General features: G+C 39.1%; 10 protein-coding genes and 2 non-coding genes across 13 annotated transcripts; 5 read left to right on the top strand and 7 right to left on the bottom strand.

Annotated features, from left to right (window-relative positions):
* The first annotated feature begins 8 nt into the window (after positions 1 to 8).
* On the top strand, positions 9 to 1,689 carry Gasu_31460 (selenium-binding protein). The gene has a single exon (XM_005705971.1). It carries the CDS (start codon positions 151 to 153, stop codon positions 1,504 to 1,506), a length of 1,356 nt encoding a protein of 451 aa, XP_005706028.1. The 5' UTR covers positions 9 to 150; the 3' UTR covers positions 1,507 to 1,689.
* Positions 1,690 to 1,818: 129 nt separating this feature from the next.
* On the top strand, positions 1,819 to 3,048 carry Gasu_31450 (hypothetical protein). Of its 2 annotated transcripts, XM_005705969.1 has the most exons (4): positions 1,819 to 2,516; positions 2,566 to 2,602; positions 2,664 to 2,724; positions 2,785 to 2,863. In XM_005705969.1, the coding sequence occupies exons 1-4, from the start codon at positions 1,854 to 1,856 to the stop codon at positions 2,810 to 2,812; spliced, it is 789 nt and encodes a 262-aa protein (XP_005706026.1). In that variant the 5' UTR covers positions 1,819 to 1,853; the 3' UTR covers positions 2,813 to 2,863. The 2 variants fall into 2 exon arrangements, with proteins under 2 accessions (XP_005706026.1, XP_005706027.1); XM_005705970.1 differs by having other exon boundaries at positions 2,566 to 2,724; positions 2,785 to 3,048.
* A 20-nt stretch (positions 3,049 to 3,068) lies between these two features.
* Positions 3,069 to 4,663, top strand: Gasu_31440 (uncharacterized protein). The gene is made up of 3 exons (XM_005705968.1): positions 3,069 to 3,315; positions 3,370 to 3,506; positions 3,558 to 4,663. The coding sequence occupies exons 1-3, from the start codon at positions 3,174 to 3,176 to the stop codon at positions 4,155 to 4,157; spliced, it is 879 nt and encodes a 292-aa protein (XP_005706025.1). The 5' UTR covers positions 3,069 to 3,173; the 3' UTR covers positions 4,158 to 4,663.
* Positions 4,664 to 4,677: 14 nt separating this feature from the next.
* On the bottom strand, positions 4,678 to 6,298 carry Gasu_31430 (uncharacterized protein). The gene has a single exon (XM_005705967.1). The coding sequence runs from the start codon at positions 6,143 to 6,145 to the stop codon at positions 4,754 to 4,756; it is 1,392 nt and encodes a 463-aa protein (XP_005706024.1). The 5' UTR covers positions 6,146 to 6,298; the 3' UTR covers positions 4,678 to 4,753.
* A 769-nt stretch (positions 6,299 to 7,067) lies between these two features.
* Gasu_31420 (asparagine synthase (glutamine-hydrolyzing)) lies at positions 7,068 to 9,118 on the bottom strand. Its single transcript, XM_005705966.1, has 2 exons — positions 8,657 to 9,118; positions 7,068 to 8,603 (listed from the first exon to the last, which is right to left on the bottom strand). Exons 1-2 carry the CDS (start codon positions 8,931 to 8,933, stop codon positions 7,201 to 7,203), a joined length of 1,680 nt encoding a protein of 559 aa, XP_005706023.1. The 5' UTR covers positions 8,934 to 9,118; the 3' UTR covers positions 7,068 to 7,200.
* Positions 9,119 to 10,032: 914 nt separating this feature from the next.
* Gasu_nc0034 lies at positions 10,033 to 10,106 on the top strand. Its single transcript has one exon. It is a non-coding gene; the product is annotated as a tRNA-Asn (tRNA).
* A 5-nt stretch (positions 10,107 to 10,111) lies between these two features.
* Gasu_31410 (uncharacterized protein) lies at positions 10,112 to 12,088 on the bottom strand. The gene has a single exon (XM_005705965.1). It carries the CDS (start codon positions 11,315 to 11,317, stop codon positions 10,181 to 10,183), a length of 1,137 nt encoding a protein of 378 aa, XP_005706022.1. The 5' UTR covers positions 11,318 to 12,088; the 3' UTR covers positions 10,112 to 10,180.
* A 1,440-nt stretch (positions 12,089 to 13,528) lies between these two features.
* Gasu_31400 (MFS transporter, SP family, sugar:H+ symporter) lies at positions 13,529 to 15,463 on the top strand. The gene is made up of 2 exons (XM_005705964.1): positions 13,529 to 14,103; positions 14,156 to 15,463. The coding sequence occupies exons 1-2, from the start codon at positions 13,622 to 13,624 to the stop codon at positions 15,423 to 15,425; spliced, it is 1,752 nt and encodes a 583-aa protein (XP_005706021.1). The 5' UTR covers positions 13,529 to 13,621; the 3' UTR covers positions 15,426 to 15,463.
* Positions 15,464 to 15,477: 14 nt separating this feature from the next.
* Gasu_31390 (dephospho-CoA kinase) lies at positions 15,478 to 16,568 on the bottom strand. Its single transcript, XM_005705963.1, has 7 exons — positions 16,471 to 16,568; positions 16,339 to 16,408; positions 16,231 to 16,294; positions 16,015 to 16,181; positions 15,865 to 15,963; positions 15,748 to 15,812; positions 15,478 to 15,697 (listed from the first exon to the last, which is right to left on the bottom strand). The coding sequence occupies exons 1-7, from the start codon at positions 16,544 to 16,546 to the stop codon at positions 15,540 to 15,542; spliced, it is 699 nt and encodes a 232-aa protein (XP_005706020.1). The 5' UTR covers positions 16,547 to 16,568; the 3' UTR covers positions 15,478 to 15,539.
* A 229-nt stretch (positions 16,569 to 16,797) lies between these two features.
* Positions 16,798 to 19,118, bottom strand: Gasu_31380 (uncharacterized protein). Its single transcript, XM_005705962.1, has 4 exons — positions 18,390 to 19,118; positions 18,172 to 18,345; positions 17,731 to 18,120; positions 16,798 to 17,680 (listed from the first exon to the last, which is right to left on the bottom strand). The coding sequence occupies exons 1-4, from the start codon at positions 18,990 to 18,992 to the stop codon at positions 16,880 to 16,882; spliced, it is 1,968 nt and encodes a 655-aa protein (XP_005706019.1). The 5' UTR covers positions 18,993 to 19,118; the 3' UTR covers positions 16,798 to 16,879.
* Positions 19,119 to 19,255: 137 nt separating this feature from the next.
* Gasu_nc0033 lies at positions 19,256 to 19,340 on the bottom strand. Its single transcript has one exon. It is a non-coding gene; the product is annotated as a tRNA-Leu (tRNA).
* Gasu_31370 (uncharacterized protein) lies at positions 19,326 to 20,868 on the bottom strand. Its single transcript, XM_005705961.1, has one exon. The coding sequence runs from the start codon at positions 20,859 to 20,861 to the stop codon at positions 19,833 to 19,835; it is 1,029 nt and encodes a 342-aa protein (XP_005706018.1). The 5' UTR covers positions 20,862 to 20,868; the 3' UTR covers positions 19,326 to 19,832.
* Between the last annotated feature and the right edge of the window lie 7 nt (positions 20,869 to 20,875).

The raw sequence follows: 20,875 nt of genomic DNA, 5'->3' as shown, positions 1-20,875 counted from the left end.
GCTTTTCAAACAATATAGGGATATCTAGACTTGCGAATATTTTCTAAAATGTTGTACCGGTTTCTTACAATACCGTCGACTGAGCAAGCGATTCCTTTCTTTCAATGATGATCCTCATTCAGACGAGATTGTTTCGTCTTCATTTCTACCATGTCATTGTGCCATCGTTTCTTTTCTAGCCCAGAGAAAGCAAGAGAAGCTGAACCAGAAAAGTTACTCTATGTAGTCTGTCTGTATGCTGGAACCCATACGCAACAACCAGACTATTTAGCTACCGTAGACGTTGACTCTTCTTCTCCAACATATTCTACTGTCGTGTCTCGAACTCCTGTACCTTATGTTGGAGATGAATTACATCACTTTGGTTGGAATACTTGTTGTTCTTCCAAGCAAAAAGACTCTTTAGCTCGTCGATATTTAATAGCTGGCGGTCAACGCTCAGGTCGTATTTACATATTTGACACTGCAGAGGAAAGGAATCCCAAGATACATCATATTATTGAACCTGAGGAACTGAAGTCCAAAGTCAATCTAGGCGCTCCACATACAGTGCATTGTCTTCCTGATGGAAATATCATGATAAGTATGTTGGGAGATTCAGAAGCAAACAATCCAGGAGGGTTTCTGTTATTGGACCAAGAATTCCGTATCATTGGTCACTGGGAGAAGAATATGAAAGGAGTCGACTTCAACTATGACTTTTGGTATCAACCAAGACACAATATTATGGTTTCTACAGAATGGGCAGCACCCAAAACTTATTTTCAAGGTTTCGATTTAGAAGATGTCAAGGCAGGCAAATACGGGAGAAAGTTGCATTTTTGGGACTGGAAAGAACAAAAACTTGTACAATCTATCGATTTGGGTGAAGATGGATGGTTACCTTTGGAAGTCCGTTTTCATCACAATCCAGATAGTTGTCATGGCTTTGTTGGTGTTGCGCTGTCTTCCAACATTTTTCATATATACAAGTCTCATAACGGTAGTGATGAATGGAAGGCCGAAAAAGTCATTTCTGTGCCACCTGTTACACCAGAAAATGCGTCTTCTTCGATTCCTGCAGTTATTACTGATATACTCATTTCAATGGATGACCGCTTTTTATACTTTTCTGATTGGCTGCATGGAGATGTCCGTCAGTATGATATCTCGAATCCTTCAAAGCCAAGATTAACTGGCCAACTTTGGTTGGGTGGCCTATTAGAGAAAACTTGCAAGGTTGCTGATAATATATTATGTGGAGGTCCACAAATGCTACAACTTTCTCTTGATGGAAAGAGATTGTATGTCACCAATTCTTTATTCAGCTCGTGGGATAACCAATTTTATCCTGAAATGGCAAATAGAGGCTCCTATTTGCTAAAGATAATTTGTGACACGGATAAAGGTGGAATGGAGATTGATCACTCTTTCTTTATTGACTTTGGAAGAGAGCCTTGTGGTCCTTGTAGAGCTCATGAAGTACGTTATCCAGGTGGCGACTGCACTTCGGATATTTGGATGTAAGAATGGTATATAAAATATTGCATTGAATTGGATTACTTTGTCTTGCTTGTTGATTTATGGAGTGTAAAAGATGATTCTCACTATATGTCAAAGCCTCTTGTAAAATACGTATAACTAGATTATTTCGAACAAGTATCCGACAGCAAGAGCCCTCGTCTTGCATATAAATATATAGTCAGGGATTGGAAATGGACTATTCTCCCAAATCAAATCACAATAGAGAAATCTTCGAAAACGCACCTCCGTGTATGTCCTGTTGTTCCATTTTCCTGTTGTTCTTGCTGAATTGAAAAGATCCAAACACGACCAGTCAACAGAATGAATTTGATTGTGTTGTTTTCTAAAATATGGTCAAGGTTATGAAAAAAGAACTAGAAGATAAGTTCAATGTAATATGGTTTAATACTTCTGATATCAGACAATCCTGTTTATGTTCTTTGGACGCTTTAAACCAGATGTGTCGAACATATAGTGTGTCTATATCATATAATGGCGATTTTGTGTTTTCAAAGTTCCCTTGTTTAAGTAACATGGACCTCATCCATTTGGTTTCTCATGCCCATGAACCGTTCTTTCGAATCTTTCAAAACTGTATCATGTGTTGCTTCTCAGATATTCGAACAATCATCTTCCATGAAGGTCTTTGTATATTCGAAAATCCTTATAGTGGGTTGTTATTGGACACTCTACAGAACACCTTAAAAGATGACACATTCAAGGAGCAGCCCTTGTTCTATTTATCTGCTGTTTGTGTTGCTCTGATAGATATGTGGAAAGAACGCATTCAAGCGGTTCTTCATGAAAAGAGCTACAACAGAATGGAAAGGCAAAAGAATGTATTCTCCGTTGCATCAGAACATGGATTATCTCTCTCTAATGCACAACAACTGCAACTAGAATTGAGGGAATTTCGACAAGGAATGTCATTCCTCTTGAAAGATCGAGTTGAAGACATGGTGAATATCGTTCGGGACACAAAATCTTGTTCGAGTCTTTCCTTGTATTTAGAGGTGAGTGATATTTGTGTTTGTAGAAATACGTCTCATTTTGTTCTTCTAGGAAGCAACTTGTCTCTATCGTCAAGTAGCCTCTTTGTGTGAAACATTGACTGACAAGGAAATGGATGCTCAGGCCCAAAGTCGCTTATTTCAAACAAGTCTCGTTGCACACAATTTTTTTGGAAATATTATACTTTCTTCTTGTCTTATCGGTGCTACAGTGAGCAGTTGCAACTTTTTCATTTTGCTGTTGTGTATTGATTGTACTTTTTTATACTAGGCAGGCAACTCCTTTGGAAGCAACTTGAATATTCCACCATATAATAGTACAAAAGGAATAGACGGATATCTTTGGTATATTGTAATTATCGGTAGCTTCGTAATATGGTTCACCTTTCTATCTTTATTTTTGTCCAAGAACAGGTCTCTGTTGAAGTATCTGTGGAAATTGGTTAAGAAACGCCAAAATCCAAAACAATGTGTAAAGCCTACCTAATTTCTCTCTGTACATCCGCACCACAAAAAGAAAAGCAATTTTTTCCCACGTCCTCCTAAAAGCCCATTTTGGCTTCTTCCAGCAGATGACCGCAAACTGAGGGTGGATTGTTTTGGCAGAATTTTCCATCCCTGATTTCTTGTGGCTCGGTTGTTGCATATCTCAACTGCGATATGGAAAGACTTTCTCCCGTGTTTGCTACTAGCAAGTCGTCCAATATGGAAGTAGAGCATTGGATGACTAGTTTGAAGGAGGTTGAAAAGGTTCTCGACTCAGTGGAACCAAAGTTGACTTCGTCTGGGACCAAGTGGAGAGGTACAAGAAGTTATCCCTAATTTGTTTCCCACACGTTAACTTTGTGTTTTTTAGTTGTTGCTCAACACATCAAAGATATTTGTAGTGACCTTAATCAAATTTTCAATAAGGAGGACCCACGATATGAAGTGGTTCAAGCAGGTGCCAGCGCCGCACACGACTTTGACGTCAGATATCTTGACATACACAAGGTAAGAACGCCTCATGAACCTTTAGAAATGCGACACTCAAAGGGGAGAAAGCATGGTAGAGAAATTGCCCGTTTATTAGAGAAAATACAAAAGTACCGCCAAGAAATTGAAGAAATTAAGAAAGAATACAAAGAGACGGACAAATATAGAGAGAGATATGATCATTACAAAGTGAAACTGGATAATTTGGAAAAGAAAAATAAGGACCAAGAACGAATAGAGAGAAACCAACAAAAGTTCAAAGACGCAGAAGCAGCTTACAGTTCAGTTTGTGCTGATCTTATTCAGAAAATGGAAACTGTTTGGAAAAAACACGTCTCCATATTTGCAGAAGCGGCATCAGCTGTTTGGAGCACGCAGTTACAGTATGCCAAAGCCTTGGAGGCTGCTGCTAATCCGATTGTTCCATATTTGCAACAAGAAGAACAAGAAGAGGAAGAAGAAGAAGAAGCAGCAAGCGGAACACAAGGACGAGTAGCGGAGAAAGCATATCACACGAATGAGGAAAAGGTCGAAAATTCTTTTCAGAAGAATAGTGCTATTCCACCAAGTTTCAGAACTGCTTCTGAACAACTGACGGAACAGAGCAAGAATATCAATAATGCAAAAAATACGTCAGAAACATCACCTGCTGAGGATATCGAGGCTTAAATCTTAGGTTCTTTTAGTTGATAATAGTGCTCAAAGACAGCACTATTATGTTTCTTCTATACACGTGATTCTTATGGTATGTTGTCTTGTCTAGAAATTCGAGGCAGTGTTTCAGGTGCACTAGTGCTTGAAAAGGAAATAAAATGTGAATCTTCCTGGACTTGTAGGCGTGAAGACATCAACTAGTCGTATGTTTCTTCCAAGGGAGCGTTATCCCAAATTGTACGAAACTGATGAAATGTTGATTGAAGAGGAGATATTCAGTTGGTTTCGAGTTTCCTGCAGTTGCATTGTGAAAGCTTGTATGTAGCATGTCTTCGGAACTTTCTAATATCATGATGCAGAGATAATTCAAAGAGTCATCCCAGAATTTCGCTTCTTTAGAAAGATAGGGATACATCTATTGCTCATCATACAAGTTTCTGTCCACTTCAAATTTCTGTCCGCTAAGAAATAGTACAACAAAATTATTGTCTCGAAAAAATCTGCATTTTGACTGTTTAAAAGTCATCGACACAAAAAACAAACACTTGTAATCCCAACTTGAGCTTCTTCCTTTATTATGCGGAAGTTTAATATGTACATTTAAATTAATGTTAGTTTCCACCAAACTCCTCTTCTCCAAACTTTTCCAGATCTACAGCTCGTTCCCAAGTGGAAACATAAGCTCTTGACACATCGGTAACTTCATCTAACCTGCTATCTTCACGAGTATAGAAAAGTTGATCGGTCATGGCAGGTGACGTCTCCTCAAGAATATGTCCTACCGACGCATCCAGGTAACTTCTCATTACCCTTTCGGCATCCTGAACAGAAGCAGCGTCTAACGAACCACCGACAAACTCCTTCTTCATATCTGAGAAGAGAGTTCCTTTGTAATCACCATTTTTCATGCAATCTTGTAAATTGTTCCAAAGCAGTCTCTCCAGACTTTGGGAACGTTGGGCAGTTGCATTCAATGTAGACTTACACTGAAAGCTGAAGAGACCTAGGGCAAGTGCAAAAATAAACATAGTAAGAGTTGCAGCTCGGGCTGGATCTGTCTTCATAAGAGGTTCCGTCAAATCTCTCACAAGTGAAACGAACTCCACGGGACTCGCTGAACTGTTAGTTGGCTGCTCAGGTTTTAAGTAAAGAGAGTCAAGTTTGTGTTGAAAATAGCCTCCATCACCACTGTCAACGTTCTCATTTGATTCGCTTCTTTCAACTTCATCACTGATACGTGATCTACAGCTTTGCTTATTAGACCAACCGGAATCGTCAATTCTCCTCCTTCGCTTTCGCCTCTCCCGTACATTCGAAGACGAGTCTTCCTCAGATTCTGGATAACATACGCTTGCTACAGTCTCAGCACCACAAAAGCCCCTGTATGCATGAAAACGATCAAGAGCTTCTCGGAGAAACGAGTTCTCTTCTTTGTATTTTGAGACTTGCAAATTCAACTTTAGATTTTCCTCTTCTAAAACCCTTACACGCTCGTGTAGAAGGCCAAAGGACTTGGAATCTTCGGCAACGTTGCCCCCTCTCCCTATCTCTCTACCGCAGACATTTGAGCCACTGCATTGAACCCAAGCATTCCAATTGTTATGGGTATTGGGTGCTGGCGAGATGTTCGGATGTCTCTGCTCTGAACTAGACAAGTATTCAGAGCATGTGTTCTTGCTAGTCTCTTCGATAGGAGGAAATGCGTTCTGTTCAAGTAAGGGAACAAAAGTAAAAACAGAGGCATCAGACTGTTGACTGGAGTCGCAAAACGCTTGTCTTGAAAACTCATATTCGTCTCTTCCTATAGAAAACTCCTTTTCAGAAGTCAAGTTACGAATTCCTTCAGTACTCTCCGTTTTCCACGGACTAGTACATACATTCAAGGAGTTCTCGTACTCTAATTCTTCAAGACCGTCGCAGTTTACTTGAAAAAACGTATTCTCTGTTCTGTTCCCGTCAAACGCGTCCATCTTGACAGGTTCAAAAGAGGAATCTTCCCACATGTATCAAGACCAACAATAAAAAACGAAAATTTTGGTATGTTGTTTACCAAGTCTAAAGAAATAGAGGCAATGCGTTCATGAAAACTCTCCAACTGGCACCGAGAAGGTCATCCCGCACTCACTTTTGAAATTCCACCAAAAATATTTCCACAATCGATCAAGTCGCATGTCCACACTTCTGGACAGTCAATCCGTCTTCCTTGTCCACGAGCACGTGGCCAGCGTCCCAAGACGGATTCAAAGTAACCATGCTTTTTCCGTTGTCCGCACCTTCATGATCAGATCATTTCTACCTAGATTCTCGAATCACTTTTTATTTTGTCCACGTTGGGCAGAATTCAGAAACGAAGAGGAGGAGTAACTTAGACTTGGCGCCGACAAGTTTATATTAGTTTACAATAACGTTTATCGCCTTGAAACCAATTTAGAATATCAACATAATAATATAGTAGAAGCACATTGAGGCTTTAAGAGTTTAGAATATTACTATTCTTGTTTCTATGTAAAAAGCAGCCTAGGTATTTGTTCCTATTACTATATGAAATACTTCGTGTTGCACACTCTTACAACTCTCCTCTTCTGACCATATCATAGAGCTTCGTATTGTTTTCAATACACCAATATTGCAAAATAGACGCACACTTAAATACTGTCTTAAACTCTAAACATACTCTATGTGCCTCGGGAACCAGTTAGTACTTGTTCTTGTAAATCGTTTGAAATGTAGTGCTATCTACACACTCGACACTAAAGAAATACTTTTGCAGGTTGTTACTCAAACAGCTGTTCGGTTGGTTCTTCATCTACCTATTGACTCCTCCAAACCTGGCATCTTATAACAAAAAGATCCAATGGTGATCTTAAAGATATCTCTTATCTACGAAAAATACTTCATATATCGAGTTCGAATCAGGAATGCGAAGACTTCGTAGCACCATTTATTTAGAAAACTAGTGATGCTGCGAGGATAATATCATTATCCACCTTGCAAGATACAAAAGCTATTGTTTTCTATTCAACAGCGTCTGTCTATCTTCTACACAAATATTTGCCACTTACTCCCCTCCGTTAGAATAAGCTGCCACATGAAATTTTTGTGCACGACCACTTGGGTCAGTACTATCACTCCACATAGGTACCCATCTTGCAATTGACTCACGAAGGCCTTGTACAGCGCGTGACTTGCCAAAATGCCTCTCAAATATATCACGATAAACATATGCCTCCTTTGTTGTGGGTGTGTCATGTGGAAAACGTTGCGCCGCGTTTTGCATATCTTGATCTGTCACTGCTTTTTCACAATATGCTTTTAAACCATCAATCCAACTGTAACCAACACCGTCAGAAAACTGTTCCTTTTGTCTCCATAATATATCATCGGGAAGATAGACTTCGCCACAAAATTCTTTCGAAAAGGCATAACGAATAATGTATTTTTCGATTCTGTTCTTACAAGTAACCTTTTCACGGGGATGAATACTCATAGCAACATCAAGGAAGTCTCTATCCAAGAAGGGAACTCGAAGTTCTAAACTCTGAGCAGCTGTTGCTCTATCTCCACGCAATACATCAGCAGTATACAAAAGTTTCACTCGACGAACAGTTTCTTGATGAAACGCAACTTCATCTGGTGCGTTGTGGAAGTAGAGATATCCACCAAATATTTCGTCTGCTCCTTCACCAGAAAGAACTACTTTGACATACTTTTTGCATAAACCAGATAACAAATACATTGGTGTCGATGCTCGGACTGTAGTTACATCGTAAGTTTCCAAGTGATAGATTACATCATCCAATGCTTTGATGCCCTCTTCAACAGTAAAAGTCAAAACATGATGTTTTGTTTTCAAGAAATCTGCTACTCGTTGAGCGGCAGCGACATCTGGAGCACCCTCAAGACCACAAGCAAAAGAATGAAACTCATAATGAGGGCCAAGTAGACGTTTGGCAACGGAAGCTACCAGTGAAGAGTCCAATCCTCCTGAGATAAATACTCCAACTGGAACGTCCGACATCAAACGACGCTTACAAGATAACACAAAGGTATCATGTAGAAGCTGATAGTCAACTGGAGAAACTGGCATCCAATGATCATTCCAAAATACGGGTTCATAGTATCTCGTAAAGGAAAAGTCTTGTTCACGACCTCTGTATCCTTTCACAAAAGTACCAGGAATAAAGGCTGTCACATAATCACAAACATCCATAATAGACTTCGCCTCAGAAGCAAACCAAACAGCACCATCTTTACTAGTTCCATAAAACAAAGCTCGTACTCCAATTGGGTCTCTTCCGGCCATAAAGAAACCACGTTTCAAGTCAACGACACAAGAAGCAAACACTCCACGCAAAAGATTATAAAAATACTGAATGTCATGATCATAAAGCTGACTAGCAATGTATTTTTCGTATAAAGGAATCACTATTTCACAGTCAGAATGAGAGTGTAGCGGCATCCCTTGATTGCAAGAGTAAACAAACTGACGTTTCTTTGAATATTCAAGTTCTTACTGTCCAACTCTTTTTCTCGAATCTCTTCATGGTTGTAAAGTTCACCGTTGGTCACACTCCAAACTGTCTTTTCGTCGTTGAACATAGGTTGAGCACCATGTTCAGGATCAACTATCTTCAATCTCGCAAAGCCTAAACCACACCAGCCGTCTTCGCTAATGAAATACTGTTCTTCATCTGGCCCTCTGTGATATAACTTTCTGGTGCAGCTTTTCACCAACTCCCTTAGCTGCTCTACCGGTAAAGAAGAACCCAACACTGCAAGAATCCCACACATCTCCGACTTCCCGACGAGCACTATTCACCAATCTTGCCAAGTGAGATGAATAGTCTTCATTTCTTAGGATTGTATAGGCACGACAGTTGTTTCTTTGAGAAAAGGTCGATTATCATGAGCTATTATCTACCAGTTCAAGTGTTGAAAGACATTCTTACTATCAATACGGATATACTAGTACGAAATAGTTGTTATTCGTGTTGGGGTTAAGTATTTGCAGAGTTGGTCAAAGGCACCGTTTATATCCATAAAACACCTGTTTGACTTTATTGAAAACAGCTTCAATTACGAAGATACATAACGTGACTGAGAAAGTTGCATGATTTCTTCGGTTATTCTTTCAGAAAGAAATTTACAAGTGATAGAGCCCAAAAGTTCTAAAACCTTCAAATACTCACAAACACAGCTAGAAATATTGCATTGCTCTATAGGATGTTTCATAATAAATACTTTACGTGAATGCAGTGTTCTCTACTGTGTAACGACTCATTATTCTGACTCTGATCGACTGTCGTAGTTTATATTGAAAAAGGAATGTCTGTCCATCATTGTAGAGATAAGCTGGTGGAAGCTGCCAGTCTTCTCCGTAGACCAAGACAAGAGTTTTTTTGGCAACTTAAACGAGGAAAACATAGAATCACGAAACTACGTTTCCTTATACGGTGTTGCCGATACTACAAGTCAAAGCTAACTCTTTGAGAAAGACGCTAAACTTTTTGACATCCTATCAAGATAACAGTAACGTGGAGAAACACAAAATAGCATTCCAATAGCTATACAACGACCTTATAACTCAAGAACAACAGCAAAAACACAAATAACAAGATAAGAAAGAAAACTTGAAGAACAAGCACGTTAAGTCAGCCCTAGTGGCCGATATACTGTTTAGATTATTCGTAAGATCTTTGAAGAACTCCAAAAGTAGCCTAGAAACTATAGTTTTCTAATTTTGTGACAATAATAATACAATGCAAAAAGACAAACCATAGTTTGAAAATATCACAAAAACATAGAATTGAGTGCGAAAGACGGGACAACAACGACGCTCTTAAGGCAACCCAAATATTTCAAATTTGCAAAATTTCTTAGTAGAATATGTGCTCTGGTAGCTCAGCTGGTTAGAGCGTATGACTGTTAATCATAAGGTCGTGAGTTCAAACCTCACCCGGAGCGCTGTTTTTTTTTGAATCTTCTTTATGGAGGAACCAACATGAACTTTATGGAAAAAAGACAAACAGATTATAAAACTAAGAAGACGAAATAATATTGAGGAGTGTACTATTGTTCGTAGTCAGTTTTCCTGGGGAACCAACAGCGTGGGCGTGGCCGATGACTACAGAACCTGGAGCGGAAAACTCAATATCGTTAATATGCTTTTGCCAGGACTTTTGTGCAGGTGAAGTGACAGTCTGTTCAGCGTCATAACTTGCTATATAATAATACTGGACGTGACTCATATTAATACCGATCGGACACCATTGGATAAGAAGATCTGCGATATAGTTTTGGTGATTGGCATTTGTCTCCGTCAAGAAACCGTTTTTGCAAGACTGGATGAAAATTGCTCTTAAGGAAGCGTGGCTGCTCGTTAAGATTCCTCCGTAATAACCAACCGCAAAGAAACCATTAACAATAGATGGACCATAACTTCCAACCTCCGGGAGTTGCAAAGCAATCATCGAAGGGAACAGTGGCTCCGGTATGTCAGCGGTAGGAGCATCCATATCTGCAGCAGCATGATGAACATCCACACTTGTGCCATAATAAAGGTCGTATGCACCCCAGTAAGAATTTGCAGGTACACGGACAGTGATATATCCCAAAGATAGAATAACCTGATTTCGAAAGCCATAGGTGCTGCCACCATAAGGAGGCATCTGAATTCCAATAACAGCAGGTTTCTTCACTGAGGTATTATTCCCTACAACTTGAATGATGACACCATCAGTTGGAGGTTTTGTGGTTCCCAAGTTGCCTTCTTGATAGTTCCAGACATTACCCTCTCCTTCAATGGTCAGTGGTACATATTGGAAGTCACTCTTTGGATATGGTATTCGAATCAATGCAGCACGATCTGTACTACTGCTATCCAATGGCAAGAGGTTGGTGGAACCATTCAGTTTGTATATTCCATTCTTTAATATTATCCTTCCTCCTCCATTGTGAAACACAAAATCGATAGCTTCTTGAATACCGTAGGTACTTGTATTGAAGGTAAATGGTCCAAAGTCTCCTTCTGATGGGTTAGTGCTATTGGTAACTACTACTAAAGGGAGACGAGTAGCAGCAGGAGTATGTGGAAACTTTTGAAAAGCTAGAGTGACGCCATTCCATATACTTATGAGGAGGAAAATAGAGAAGAGCTCTTTTGACCACTTCGTCATGTCTTTGAAAGTAAGGATTTTGAAAAGCTCTGCATCTTTTAAAGGCAATGATTTGTCCCTTGTCTTTTAGACTTTAGAATTTTTTCTCAGGTGAACGCCAATGACGACAAGAAGGTGGAATGAGAGTACAGGGAAACATGGAGCCACGTGTTGAATCCCTCGATGAAACGATGCTAAAAATAGTATGTCTAAGTGAATAGATGTAATAGGATTGTCACTGTTGAATTGGTGACGAATCGTTGGTTTCAATTCAAACTGGAGCGACCTGATAAAAAGAAGTGCAAAGCTACTTAGCTCTATGATCCAGTATGGGATAACGAAACCGTCATATTAGTTTGGTAAAGTTCCCAAGGCACGTAGAAAAATGAAGTTCTTAAAGATAGTCACCACTTGAAGCAGTTTGAATGTCTCTTTTATAGCTCCTTCAAACACAGTATGAAAATTTTTTTCTATTATCTACACTCTCTCCAAAGAGTTTGGTTTTCTCTCATAAGAGCCATTTTTCAACCAGAGAACAATGTTTTCATTCGAAGGAAATGCTGCTTAAGTACAAGAAATTCTTCTTTAAGAAATATGAAACCAACATTTTAACTTGATCAACTTAACATCAACTCATGGAGAGAAGCAGATGATATTTGCAAGTAAACTCGTTAACTATTCAAGTACTGATCGTGAATAGTTCCACTTGACCTCGGGAAGTATAGAAACTTGACATTTTGTTCTTAATAAACCCAAGGAGGCTTCCTTTTATTGGGCCAAAAGTCAAGTTGATCCGTTTTTAAAGATAGTACTGCTCTGCAGAAGAGTTTCTGACCAAGAAGGAACGTAACCTCTTATCTATAGATAGCCACGGGACAATCGAGTTGAAGAGTTTAGAGTTTTGGGAGGTTGATCTTCTAATGGTATCACTGTCGGCATATTGAATTGGATAGTAAGCACACATATATATGTATGTCTATATATATTGTCTAGGAGAGTTACCTCCCTATATCGTCCGTCGTATGAAAATTTCCGACTTTTCTAAGAAAACACAAATTGAGGTTTTTTCAAGAGAGAGAGAGAGTTTACTGCTCATTGTTGCCTAGTTTCTGAGTTTCTATAGATTTGACATGCAGAGAGGTTTTTAAACTGTAAGACCTACTCTGATTTGTTCTTTGGAAAGTACTTATTCCTTAACAAAGATCATTAAGTGTACTTTTTCAAATACCCCGTAAGCTTCAAAGCTTTCTCCAATGACGAAAAATGTGCCCAACACAACTTGGAAAATTGACAATATTTCTTGAAACTGATTTCGGTGACAAGGACATTCTCCCTTGAAGGATTTCGAAACACGAATATCCACCTTAAAGAGTGAAAGTAGCCTTCTATATGTTCGAACTGGAGAATTGTTGTTTTATCCCGCTTTCTATTGTCAACTCTCTATTTACTTGCAGTCTTTGTGGTGGTTACTGGAGAGAAGCAACAACAATAGGTGACTGTCTTCATACCTTTTGCAAAACTTGCATATATAGGTGAAAAATATAGTTTGAATTACTTTATTTTGTTTGAATATCGAAAACAGGTATATTCAACAACAGGGACGTTGTCCACGTTGTTGGTCAAAGTTGAGCCCGCGAAACGAACCGTGGATTTACGCACGCGAAGATACAAGGCTCCAGGAAATACTGCGCGCCATTCTTCCTCAAGTGAAACAGGACGTTGAGGAGTTTCAAACAGTATCCATATTATCAGCCAGTAATAACACAGATCTCGCACCATCAGCAGTATTGACTTCACAAGATAATAATCTACGAGCAGAAAATGGAGCTGATTGTTGCATTTTGCAACTTACACCTCTCCAAGGATCGACTAAGCGAGAGCTGCAAAAGCCTGTCTTACGAGTTTCAGCGGATATCACTATAAGGCAACTAAAGCAGTATCTTCAATTGAAGTTGTACGGTTCCGGCAACCCTGAAATAGAGGTGAGTTCCTGTTGACGAAGTTCTGCAACACTTTTTCAGTACAAGTAAGCTTTACTCAGGTCATAATATTCTACCGTCCACAGTTCATATTCGTTCCATATTACAAGAAAACAGTCTTATTCTTAGTCTCTTCTATGCTTGAAGGTGCATGGTTGCAAATCCTCCTGAGAGCTGTTGTTGAATCGTGCCAACTACGTAGACGGCTATCGCTCCATACTCTCTGATTTCCCTCCTCTTTTTTCTAGACGAAGGGATCCAACACGACAACTTGTGATTCTCGTTGAGGTGAAAGAGGCGTAGAAATTGACAGGCTTCCAAATCGCGTCTTTCATGATCGAGTCTTATGGACAATGGCATCAAAAGCGGAGCAAAGAAACTTCATTTTTGTTGTCAAGTTGTGTTTGTGAATTTTGTTGCAATGGTGAAGCAAAGCGAGGCAGAGATAAGTCTTGAAGAAGGAGCCCCACAAGAGACTATGTCAGCTGAACAGGAAACAAAGGAAGTTAGTTTGGAACAAAAGACAAACCGCTTTGCAATTACAGGACATACTGAAGAGGAAATGGATACTGAATTAAATAAGCTTGACGAAGAAAATAATAGACTAAGTAAGAGGAGAATTCTGACTTCTACAGCTTTTGGTAATCCGAAGCACTTCATTTGGATTCTTGCTTCGTTCGCGAGCATGGGAGGAATCTTATATGGTATTGACCAGTCCTTAATAAGTGGTGCTGGTATCTATATGCCAGTAGACTTGAATATTGACCAGAGTAAAGAAGATATGGTAACTGGGTTTATGCCTCTTGGTGGCGTATTTGGTGCATTGATGTAAGCTGCATATTCTCAACAAATTGTAAGATAACTCACAGTACTGTCATAGGGTATGGCCGGTTAATGAATTGCTTGGACGGAAGTACACCATCATTGTCGCTTGTCTTCTGTATACAGTCGGTGGTATTTTAGAAGCTGATGCTCAATCGTTTGGTATGATGTTGCCTGGAAGAATGATTCTTGGAGCTGGAGTAGGTTTGGAAGCAGGAACGGTTCCTCCGTATATTGCAGAATGTAGCACAAAACGTTGGAGAGGAGGTTTGGTGTCCTTGTATCAAGTTATGATAATGCTTGGCTTGTTATTCGGTTACATCGATGCTGCCATATTTGTTGATGTTTCTGGTAACTGGCGATGGATGCTTGGATCTTCTTTATTATTTTCAACCATCTTTCTCATTGCAATGTTGTTTTTACCTGAAAGTCCACGTCTTTTGATGAGGAAAGGTCGGAAGGTGGATTCTTATGCCGTGTGGAAGAGAGTTCGAGGATTTGATGTCTTTGAAGAGAAAGAAGAATTCTTCTATATGGAGCTTTGTGTTTTGGAGGAACGTGAGGCAGAAAAGTCACGCTTTGTCTGGTTTGACTTTATCCGTATTCCACGTTGTCGCAGAGCTGCAGTTTACGGTATTCTCATCATGAGTGTTCAGCAGTTCTCTGGTATCAATTCTATCAATTATTATATGGGAACACTGATGGTAGAAACTGGTCTTTCAGCCCAGAATGCAGTATATACCAGTATGATTGGTGGTGGCACTGGATTTCTCTCCACGATTCCTGCAATATATCTGATGGATCGATTAGGACGTCGTCCATTATTATTAACACTTATTGGAGGAGTTGTCGTGGGATTGTTTATCGTTGGTTTCTCATTTCTTGCTTCAAATATTCATACAAAGGAAGGTGTATATATTTGGGGCGTTGTTATTTATTATCTTTTCTGGGGCTCATGTCTTGGACCTACTCCTTGGGTTGTTGCCTCAGAAATCTATCCTACTTATTTAAGAAGTCACGGAATGCTGCTTTCAGATGTGACTAACTTTACTGGCAACTTTATCACAACTTACGCATTCAAACACATGACAAATGCCATGACCAATACGGGCACCTTTGTAGGTTTCTATGGAGGTCTTACTTTAATTGGTTGGATTTATCTGATGTTCTTTATGCCAGAGACTAAAGATAAGACTCTGGAAGAATTGAATGAAGTATTTGAAAAGCCCACGTCTGACATTTTGAAAGAGAATGTCGTTAGAGTGAAAGAAACTTGGGATGATTTGTTACATATGCGTTGGAGAAATATTTGGATATTATCCAAGTAAGACATTTTGGCGCCTTGTGTCTTTTGTGTCGTGTTTTTTTCTATATGATAACTCCATTAAAAGCATTTTAACGCTTTCAATCCATCTTATTTTATTATTGTGATTATTATGATTTCATAAGTGAGTAGCAATAGAACGACACAAGGGAATGCCAACGAGAATCCCAAAACATATCGTGCCAAATAATTTGTAATAACGCAACCGTTGCTTCCGGATGCATTGCAGTTGTTGCCAAAGATTCTCAACTTGCTCTTCTAAAGCTAACAAGGAACCTTTACCATATTCGTTAATCATTCACTAGAACATGTTTGATCACTCTTACCAGAATTATCCAATACGAAATGTGCCATAGCTGCTTTCTCTTGTAAAGGCATTTGAGAATCGATTCTACCCATCATTATTCCATCATCGGAAGAGTTTCGACCCAACCAATTCTTACCTTTGTAAGGCTTCTTCTCGTGATAAGTGGTTTCTTCTCACGAGTCGATCAATTTGTTGATCTCGGTCACACACAACTACGACCGTAACAGTGCAGAGCCTAGCAGAGTTGAAGTCTATTACTAGTACAACGAATCCATTAGTTACAAACCATAACAATCGCCTGGTTTCAAAAAGAAGTGGCACGTCTAATACAATAAAAGGACGACCCATCAGTACACTCATAACACAGTCTCTAATCATATAAAATATAATCCAAGGGTGCGTAATTCTGTTCAGTTGGCGTCTTTTTGACTCATCTCCAAATATCAGTCGTCCCTATGTTGTATATCAACGTTACAGCTGTCATCCCAACACTGCAACTTACCAACTGCGTGCGATCCAGTTTTCTATCAGCTCCAACCACTTGTGTTCCAAATTCACGAACAATTCTACTATTTTATCATTTGCACTCCTTTAGACAACCATCAACTACCTTTTGTAAGCAAAAGTTCCTGGTTCTACGACTTGACGAGCAATCCAATCGGCGTCAACGACAACGGCATCTAGAATAGATGGTTGTTATTGTTATTTTGTTGGTTGACGAGATATGTATAGTCGTTCCTACTCTTTTTCTTCAAAAGCTCTACAACAGTACTTTTTCCACTAGCAATACCACCCGTTAAACCAATTACTAATGACATGAAAAGTCACAAGTTTCTTTTGTCAAGATTATTATTGAAAAGTAATCAATCTTCATTCTTATGCCAACAACAGATAGACTAAATTCATTCCTTGCAAAGAGATGGAAATATAAGAAAACATAAAAGATAATCATATGGCACTCGGTTGTTTCAAACGCCATAGCAGCAAAAAAAATATTCTCCAAGTCTAGCATTGTTCTATTTCTATCTATCCATCCACATTGGTTCTTGTGCGAATTTCCTTCACATTCCTATCTCAAGTTGATTTTATTTCCATGAATTCAAAAAGTATGATAAATAGTCGACTCCAGCTAGGGAAAGATAACAATCTTTCTAAATCTTGCATATACAAGCAAACATATCTAAACGACCAGCCAATTCATCCATCCCTTTTTCTACCAGTAACTTTACAAAGCTATGATCTAATATTCTTTCTTTGTAACTCTCTTCCTTTCCACTTGCACTATGTGAATAACATTCATGCCGCTGAAAATATTCCAGTTCCGAAAATATCCAATCATAACTGCAATCTTCCATTCCATGCACACCCACAGAATCTAACAAATACCAAAAACGAACCAATATCTGAACAATATCTCTTCTAAAAAAGGGATCTCCTTTGATAAAGAGAGAATGCTTTGCTAGTAACTCTAAAAACAAATCTACCGAATAACAACGTTCAAGTAATGTTCGAACCTCATCGTTGGACAACATCCACAAAATACTTCGGGGAGGTAATAAAAAGCATCCCATCAAAGACGCATTGAAATAAGGAAACTGCGTCTCCAGTTGTTGCAAAAGCAACAATGCCTCCTCTTTCAGGTGGTTCCAAAGCAAAGCATGAATCAAAGCCATATAAAGTTCAATCTTTTCATCAAAAATAGAATGCCGCAAAGCCAACAATTTGTCCACTTGTTTACTCATTCCACATGCATAAATATAAAGCTTCTGATCCTTAGCAACTATTGTGTTGGCTTCCCTTCTACCCATCAGCAACTTCCAAATCTCGTTCACTTGGTGTTGACATGTTGGAAAAGAATTTCGACTCGTAGTTAGCAACAAAATCCTCAACACACGTCTATCTGGGCCACTCATCCAGCAAGACTTGAGAAACCAAAAGAGATGAAGTGACGCCTGATATACACAGTCGGTAAACCAAATACTTTCTTATCATGCATAATTACCTTTACTTGTCCACGTCTTGCCAACTCAATCATAACCTCCTCAATAGTTTCCTTGGGAACACTGATACCTTTGTTCAACTGACATTCCAAGTATAATTGCATCAACTGCAGCCATTTGAGACGCTCTACTTGGTTTGTGGATATGTCATAGAGACGGAACATTGCCTTAATCACCCAAATAGAAAATACAGGGCGTCTAAAGAGCTTGCGTTGATTTGCAACCTTTAAATAGAGGATGAAATGGTCCTTATTAGAAACTGAAGGAAGCAGAACTCGAAAAGTTTCACAAGAAAATGAGAAATGATCACAGCTCAACACCAGATGCATTTCTTTTTTCGCTTGTGTAGTGGACAGCTCATTGTGACAAAACAAAAGATAAAGATTGTGCAGCTGAGATGAATATCTGAGAATCGAAATAGATAATAGATGAGTACTTCTTACCTTGGAAGATTGTGGAAACTGTTCAGCAAGCTTCCAATACAATTCTCGTATTTGGTTGACTTGTTCTCTACTCTTTGTCGCTTTGATAAGATTATCTGCCACAGAACTTTTCTGGATATGATATTGATACTGAATGAGTCGTTCTAAATCGACTATACGCATGGGTTGCTTCTTCTGTAAAATTTTTTTCATGAAACAAAATATCTACATCAACAAACCTGACTAAATACCTTGATCAAAGTTAAGAGAAAGGTCAAAGTTTCAACATCCTTTCGTTTCCAGCTTTCAGTCCACAAAGCCTTTATACACTGCTCTATTGCAAGCTGTCGTATTCTAGCCTCTTCTGCCGTCTCTTCTTTGGAACATACATTTTCCAATACGGACACAAGTTTCCAAGCACTGTGCCTTCCCAGTTGAACATAAGCTTGGAAGAAAATAGGACGAATGAGTGCAGTTAAAGCACCTCTTTGTCTATGAGTGACCTCGTTCATTGCAGCCTGCTTTAGCTTGTTCTCTGCTTCTTCCTCCGAAGCAAAAAATATTCGTTGAAAATGGATCCGCCCAGACGATTTATTTCCTTTCCCTGACTCACAGCTTTTTTCCTGCTTCATCGTGTTAAGTAGCTGTAAGACTCTTTCTCTCGAAGGATAAACTTTCACTTTCCCGTAGTGAAGTAGATTAAACATATGTTCTGTTGGTTCCAAAGTCGTAGTCTTCAACGGTGGCACCGTCGTTCCTGTTGACAAAAGTGCGACAAAAAAATGTTGCCATATCCTACAATAACGCCCTCGATCATTCCACGTTTTTAGTAGACGCTGCATTGAAAAGAGCTTCAGTCCACTTCGTCTACAGTGGTAACTGGTCAATCATTCGCCATCTCCAATGAGAGTGAACTCTCTATGCATCATACTCTTATCATTTCGTAACGTTTCTAAAAAAATACAATTTGAAATAGAAAATGTAGCTCATAGTGAGACCACTTTGTGACAAAAGAAAGATCTCCTCAAACTTGTATTTAAATGAGGTCTTCTCTTGAAGAATCAACCAAAAACAAAATAAACACTGGAAATGTCATACAAAGAAATGCTAGGTGAGGGGTTCGAACCCTCGCGGAGCGTAGCCCCAGTAGATCTTAAGTCTACCGCCTTAGACCACTCGGCCAACCTAGCTTTATCCGGATATTCCCAATAGTCTACACATTCAAGGGGATTTTTTATATTTATACAGTTCTAGACAACTGTGATATAAGCTCACAAAACCATCTAACGAGACAAACACAGGTCATTAATATTCCGAACCTTCAAAAATTTAAACTATTACTCTTAGTATTGTTGCCAACAAATTATTCTATTTCTTTTAAGGTTGTATACTACTGTATAGCATCTGACTGGCAAACACAAGCTGGCCACGTGAGCTTGTCCAACCAACACTCCATTTCGTCGATATACATCATATTTTTTGCTATTGTCTTCTTTCTGCGAACCTTGACAACTTCTCAATAACCTCCAATTTTCGTAAAAGATTTCAGTTACAACTTGAAACGTTTTCAGTCGGAACGATTTCTACTTTCCATAGTTCCATGAAATAAGTAAAACATGGTTAAGGGTAAAGACTCCACAATGTCTTTGAAAGCCTACATAGCTTGTAATACGAATGAAATATTATTTTTGTCCTTGTTCTGTTTTGCTCTTTACTCGATAACGAGGAGTCAAACGACTTCGAGATGATGAGGAAACTTTTTCTGTGATTCGTTGAGAATATCGTTGCTTTGTTGGGATATTACTTTGAATCGTATCTTTTTCACCATTAGAACTCTTGACTGTTCTCTCTTGCGAACCAATTCCTTTGTCAAAAGCTAGATCAGCTGCAGATACAGATTGAGTTCTATTATTAACTTGTTGACATTGCCTATCGTCACTATCTGAAGTTGCGTTTATGACACTTAAATTTCCCTCCGATTGCTCTCTTTCATCTTGTGTACCATTCAGTGATTCTTCAAAACGACGAAAATCCGCATCTTCGAAGATAGTCGCAACGCAAGAATCACGACAACGAAACTTTGACGGAACCTTTGGAAACAGTGCACGGAATACTCTTATTCCATACTCAACACCATTGTTTGTATCTTTCAACTTCAAGCCGCTGTACTCCTTTTCAAACCCCAATGCGTCCTCCAAAGACTGAAACGCAAGGTAAGCAAAACCTTTCTTCGCAGAAGATAATGTTTCTTTGCGACTTGCGGGACAACCCGGGTAGAACTGACACCAGGCAACCAATGAAAAAGAATGACCAGCCGATTCAAAGGCCATATGAAAATCGTCTTCACTGTAGGAAGGAGGAAGGTTTCGCACCCAAACTTTCACCAAGTAAGGGCTATTTTCCTTTCTAAGGGGATAATTTGCAACATTGTGGTTATTTCGACTTATATCTGGAACATACTTGTGATAGTTTTTGTACGGTCTTTGAATTCTACTAGATTCTTCCTTTCTTTCCACAAACGCGCCCTTGAAGGATCCTGGACCTCGTTTTGGATAAAAACTTCGCGCAAAGTCATCTCTATCAGAACCAGTTTGAACATATCCCTGTTTTGCAAAATTCTTTTCTCGGTACGTAGAACTTCTGCTTGACCAACGTGTCCTCTCATAAAAACTACGAGAAGAAGCAGAGTCTCTACTTGAAGAATGCCGCATAGAGAAATTTTAGA

This window comes from Galdieria sulphuraria, assembly GCF_000341285.1.
Source record: "Galdieria sulphuraria unplaced genomic scaffold scaf_24, whole genome shotgun sequence".
NCBI lineage: Eukaryota > Rhodophyta > Bangiophyceae > Galdieriales > Galdieriaceae > Galdieria > Galdieria sulphuraria.
This window is presented reverse-complemented; position numbering and strand designations above follow the sequence as displayed.

What these genes read in the sequence shown, in the direction of transcription:
- Gasu_31460 (XM_005705971.1), top strand. Translation starts at nt 151, where the DNA reads ATGTCATTGTGCCATCGTTTCTTTTCTAGCCCAGAGAAAGCAAGAGAA.
- Gasu_31450 (XM_005705970.1), top strand. Translation starts at nt 1,854, where the DNA reads ATGGTCAAGGTTATGAAAAAAGAACTAGAAGATAAGTTCAATGTAATA. An exon ending in GTCTTTCCTTGTATTTAGAG is followed by an intron (nt 2,517 to 2,565) that starts GTGAGTGATATT and finishes TTGTTCTTCTAG; the next exon opens with GAAGCAACTTGTCTCTATCG. An exon ending in CTTGTCTTATCGGTGCTACA is followed by an intron (nt 2,725 to 2,784) that starts GTGAGCAGTTGC and finishes TTTTTATACTAG; the next exon opens with GCAGGCAACTCCTTTGGAAG.
- Gasu_31380 (XM_005705962.1), bottom strand. Translation starts at nt 18,992, where the DNA reads ATGCAGCGTCTACTAAAAACGTGGAATGATCGAGGGCGTTATTGTAGG. An exon ending in TGATCAAGGTATTTAGTCAG is followed by an intron (nt 18,346 to 18,389) that starts GTTTGTTGATGT and finishes AAAATTTTACAG; the next exon opens with AAGAAGCAACCCATGCGTAT. An exon ending in CAAGACGTGGACAAGTAAAG is followed by an intron (nt 17,681 to 17,730) that starts GTAATTATGCAT and finishes TGTGTATATCAG; the next exon opens with GCGTCACTTCATCTCTTTTG.
- Gasu_31420 (XM_005705966.1), bottom strand. Translation starts at nt 8,933, where the DNA reads ATGTGTGGGATTCTTGCAGTGTTGGGTTCTTCTTTACCGGTAGAGCAG. An exon ending in TCGAGAAAAAGAGTTGGACA is followed by an intron (nt 8,604 to 8,656) that starts GTAAGAACTTGA and finishes CTTGCAATCAAG; the next exon opens with GGATGCCGCTACACTCTCAT.
- Gasu_31390 (XM_005705963.1), bottom strand. Translation starts at nt 16,546, where the DNA reads ATGTCATTAGTAATTGGTTTAACGGGTGGTATTGCTAGTGGAAAAAGT. An exon ending in GGAACTTTTGCTTACAAAAG is followed by an intron (nt 16,295 to 16,338) that starts GTAGTTGATGGT and finishes ATAAAATAGTAG; the next exon opens with AATTGTTCGTGAATTTGGAA. An exon ending in AACTGGATCGCACGCAGTTG is followed by an intron (nt 16,182 to 16,230) that starts GTAAGTTGCAGT and finishes TATACAACATAG; the next exon opens with GGACGACTGATATTTGGAGA.
- Gasu_31440 (XM_005705968.1), top strand. Translation starts at nt 3,174, where the DNA reads ATGGAAAGACTTTCTCCCGTGTTTGCTACTAGCAAGTCGTCCAATATG. An exon ending in GTCTGGGACCAAGTGGAGAG is followed by an intron (nt 3,316 to 3,369) that starts GTACAAGAAGTT and finishes TGTGTTTTTTAG; the next exon opens with TTGTTGCTCAACACATCAAA. An exon ending in GATATCTTGACATACACAAG is followed by an intron (nt 3,507 to 3,557) that starts GTAAGAACGCCT and finishes AAGGGGAGAAAG; the next exon opens with CATGGTAGAGAAATTGCCCG.
- Gasu_31430 (XM_005705967.1), bottom strand. Translation starts at nt 6,145, where the DNA reads ATGTGGGAAGATTCCTCTTTTGAACCTGTCAAGATGGACGCGTTTGAC.
- Gasu_31370 (XM_005705961.1), bottom strand. Translation starts at nt 20,861, where the DNA reads ATGCGGCATTCTTCAAGTAGAGACTCTGCTTCTTCTCGTAGTTTTTAT.
- Gasu_31400 (XM_005705964.1), top strand. Translation starts at nt 13,622, where the DNA reads ATGGACAATGGCATCAAAAGCGGAGCAAAGAAACTTCATTTTTGTTGT. An exon ending in GGCGTATTTGGTGCATTGAT is followed by an intron (nt 14,104 to 14,155) that starts GTAAGCTGCATA and finishes GTACTGTCATAG; the next exon opens with GGTATGGCCGGTTAATGAAT.
- Gasu_31410 (XM_005705965.1), bottom strand. Translation starts at nt 11,317, where the DNA reads ATGACGAAGTGGTCAAAAGAGCTCTTCTCTATTTTCCTCCTCATAAGT.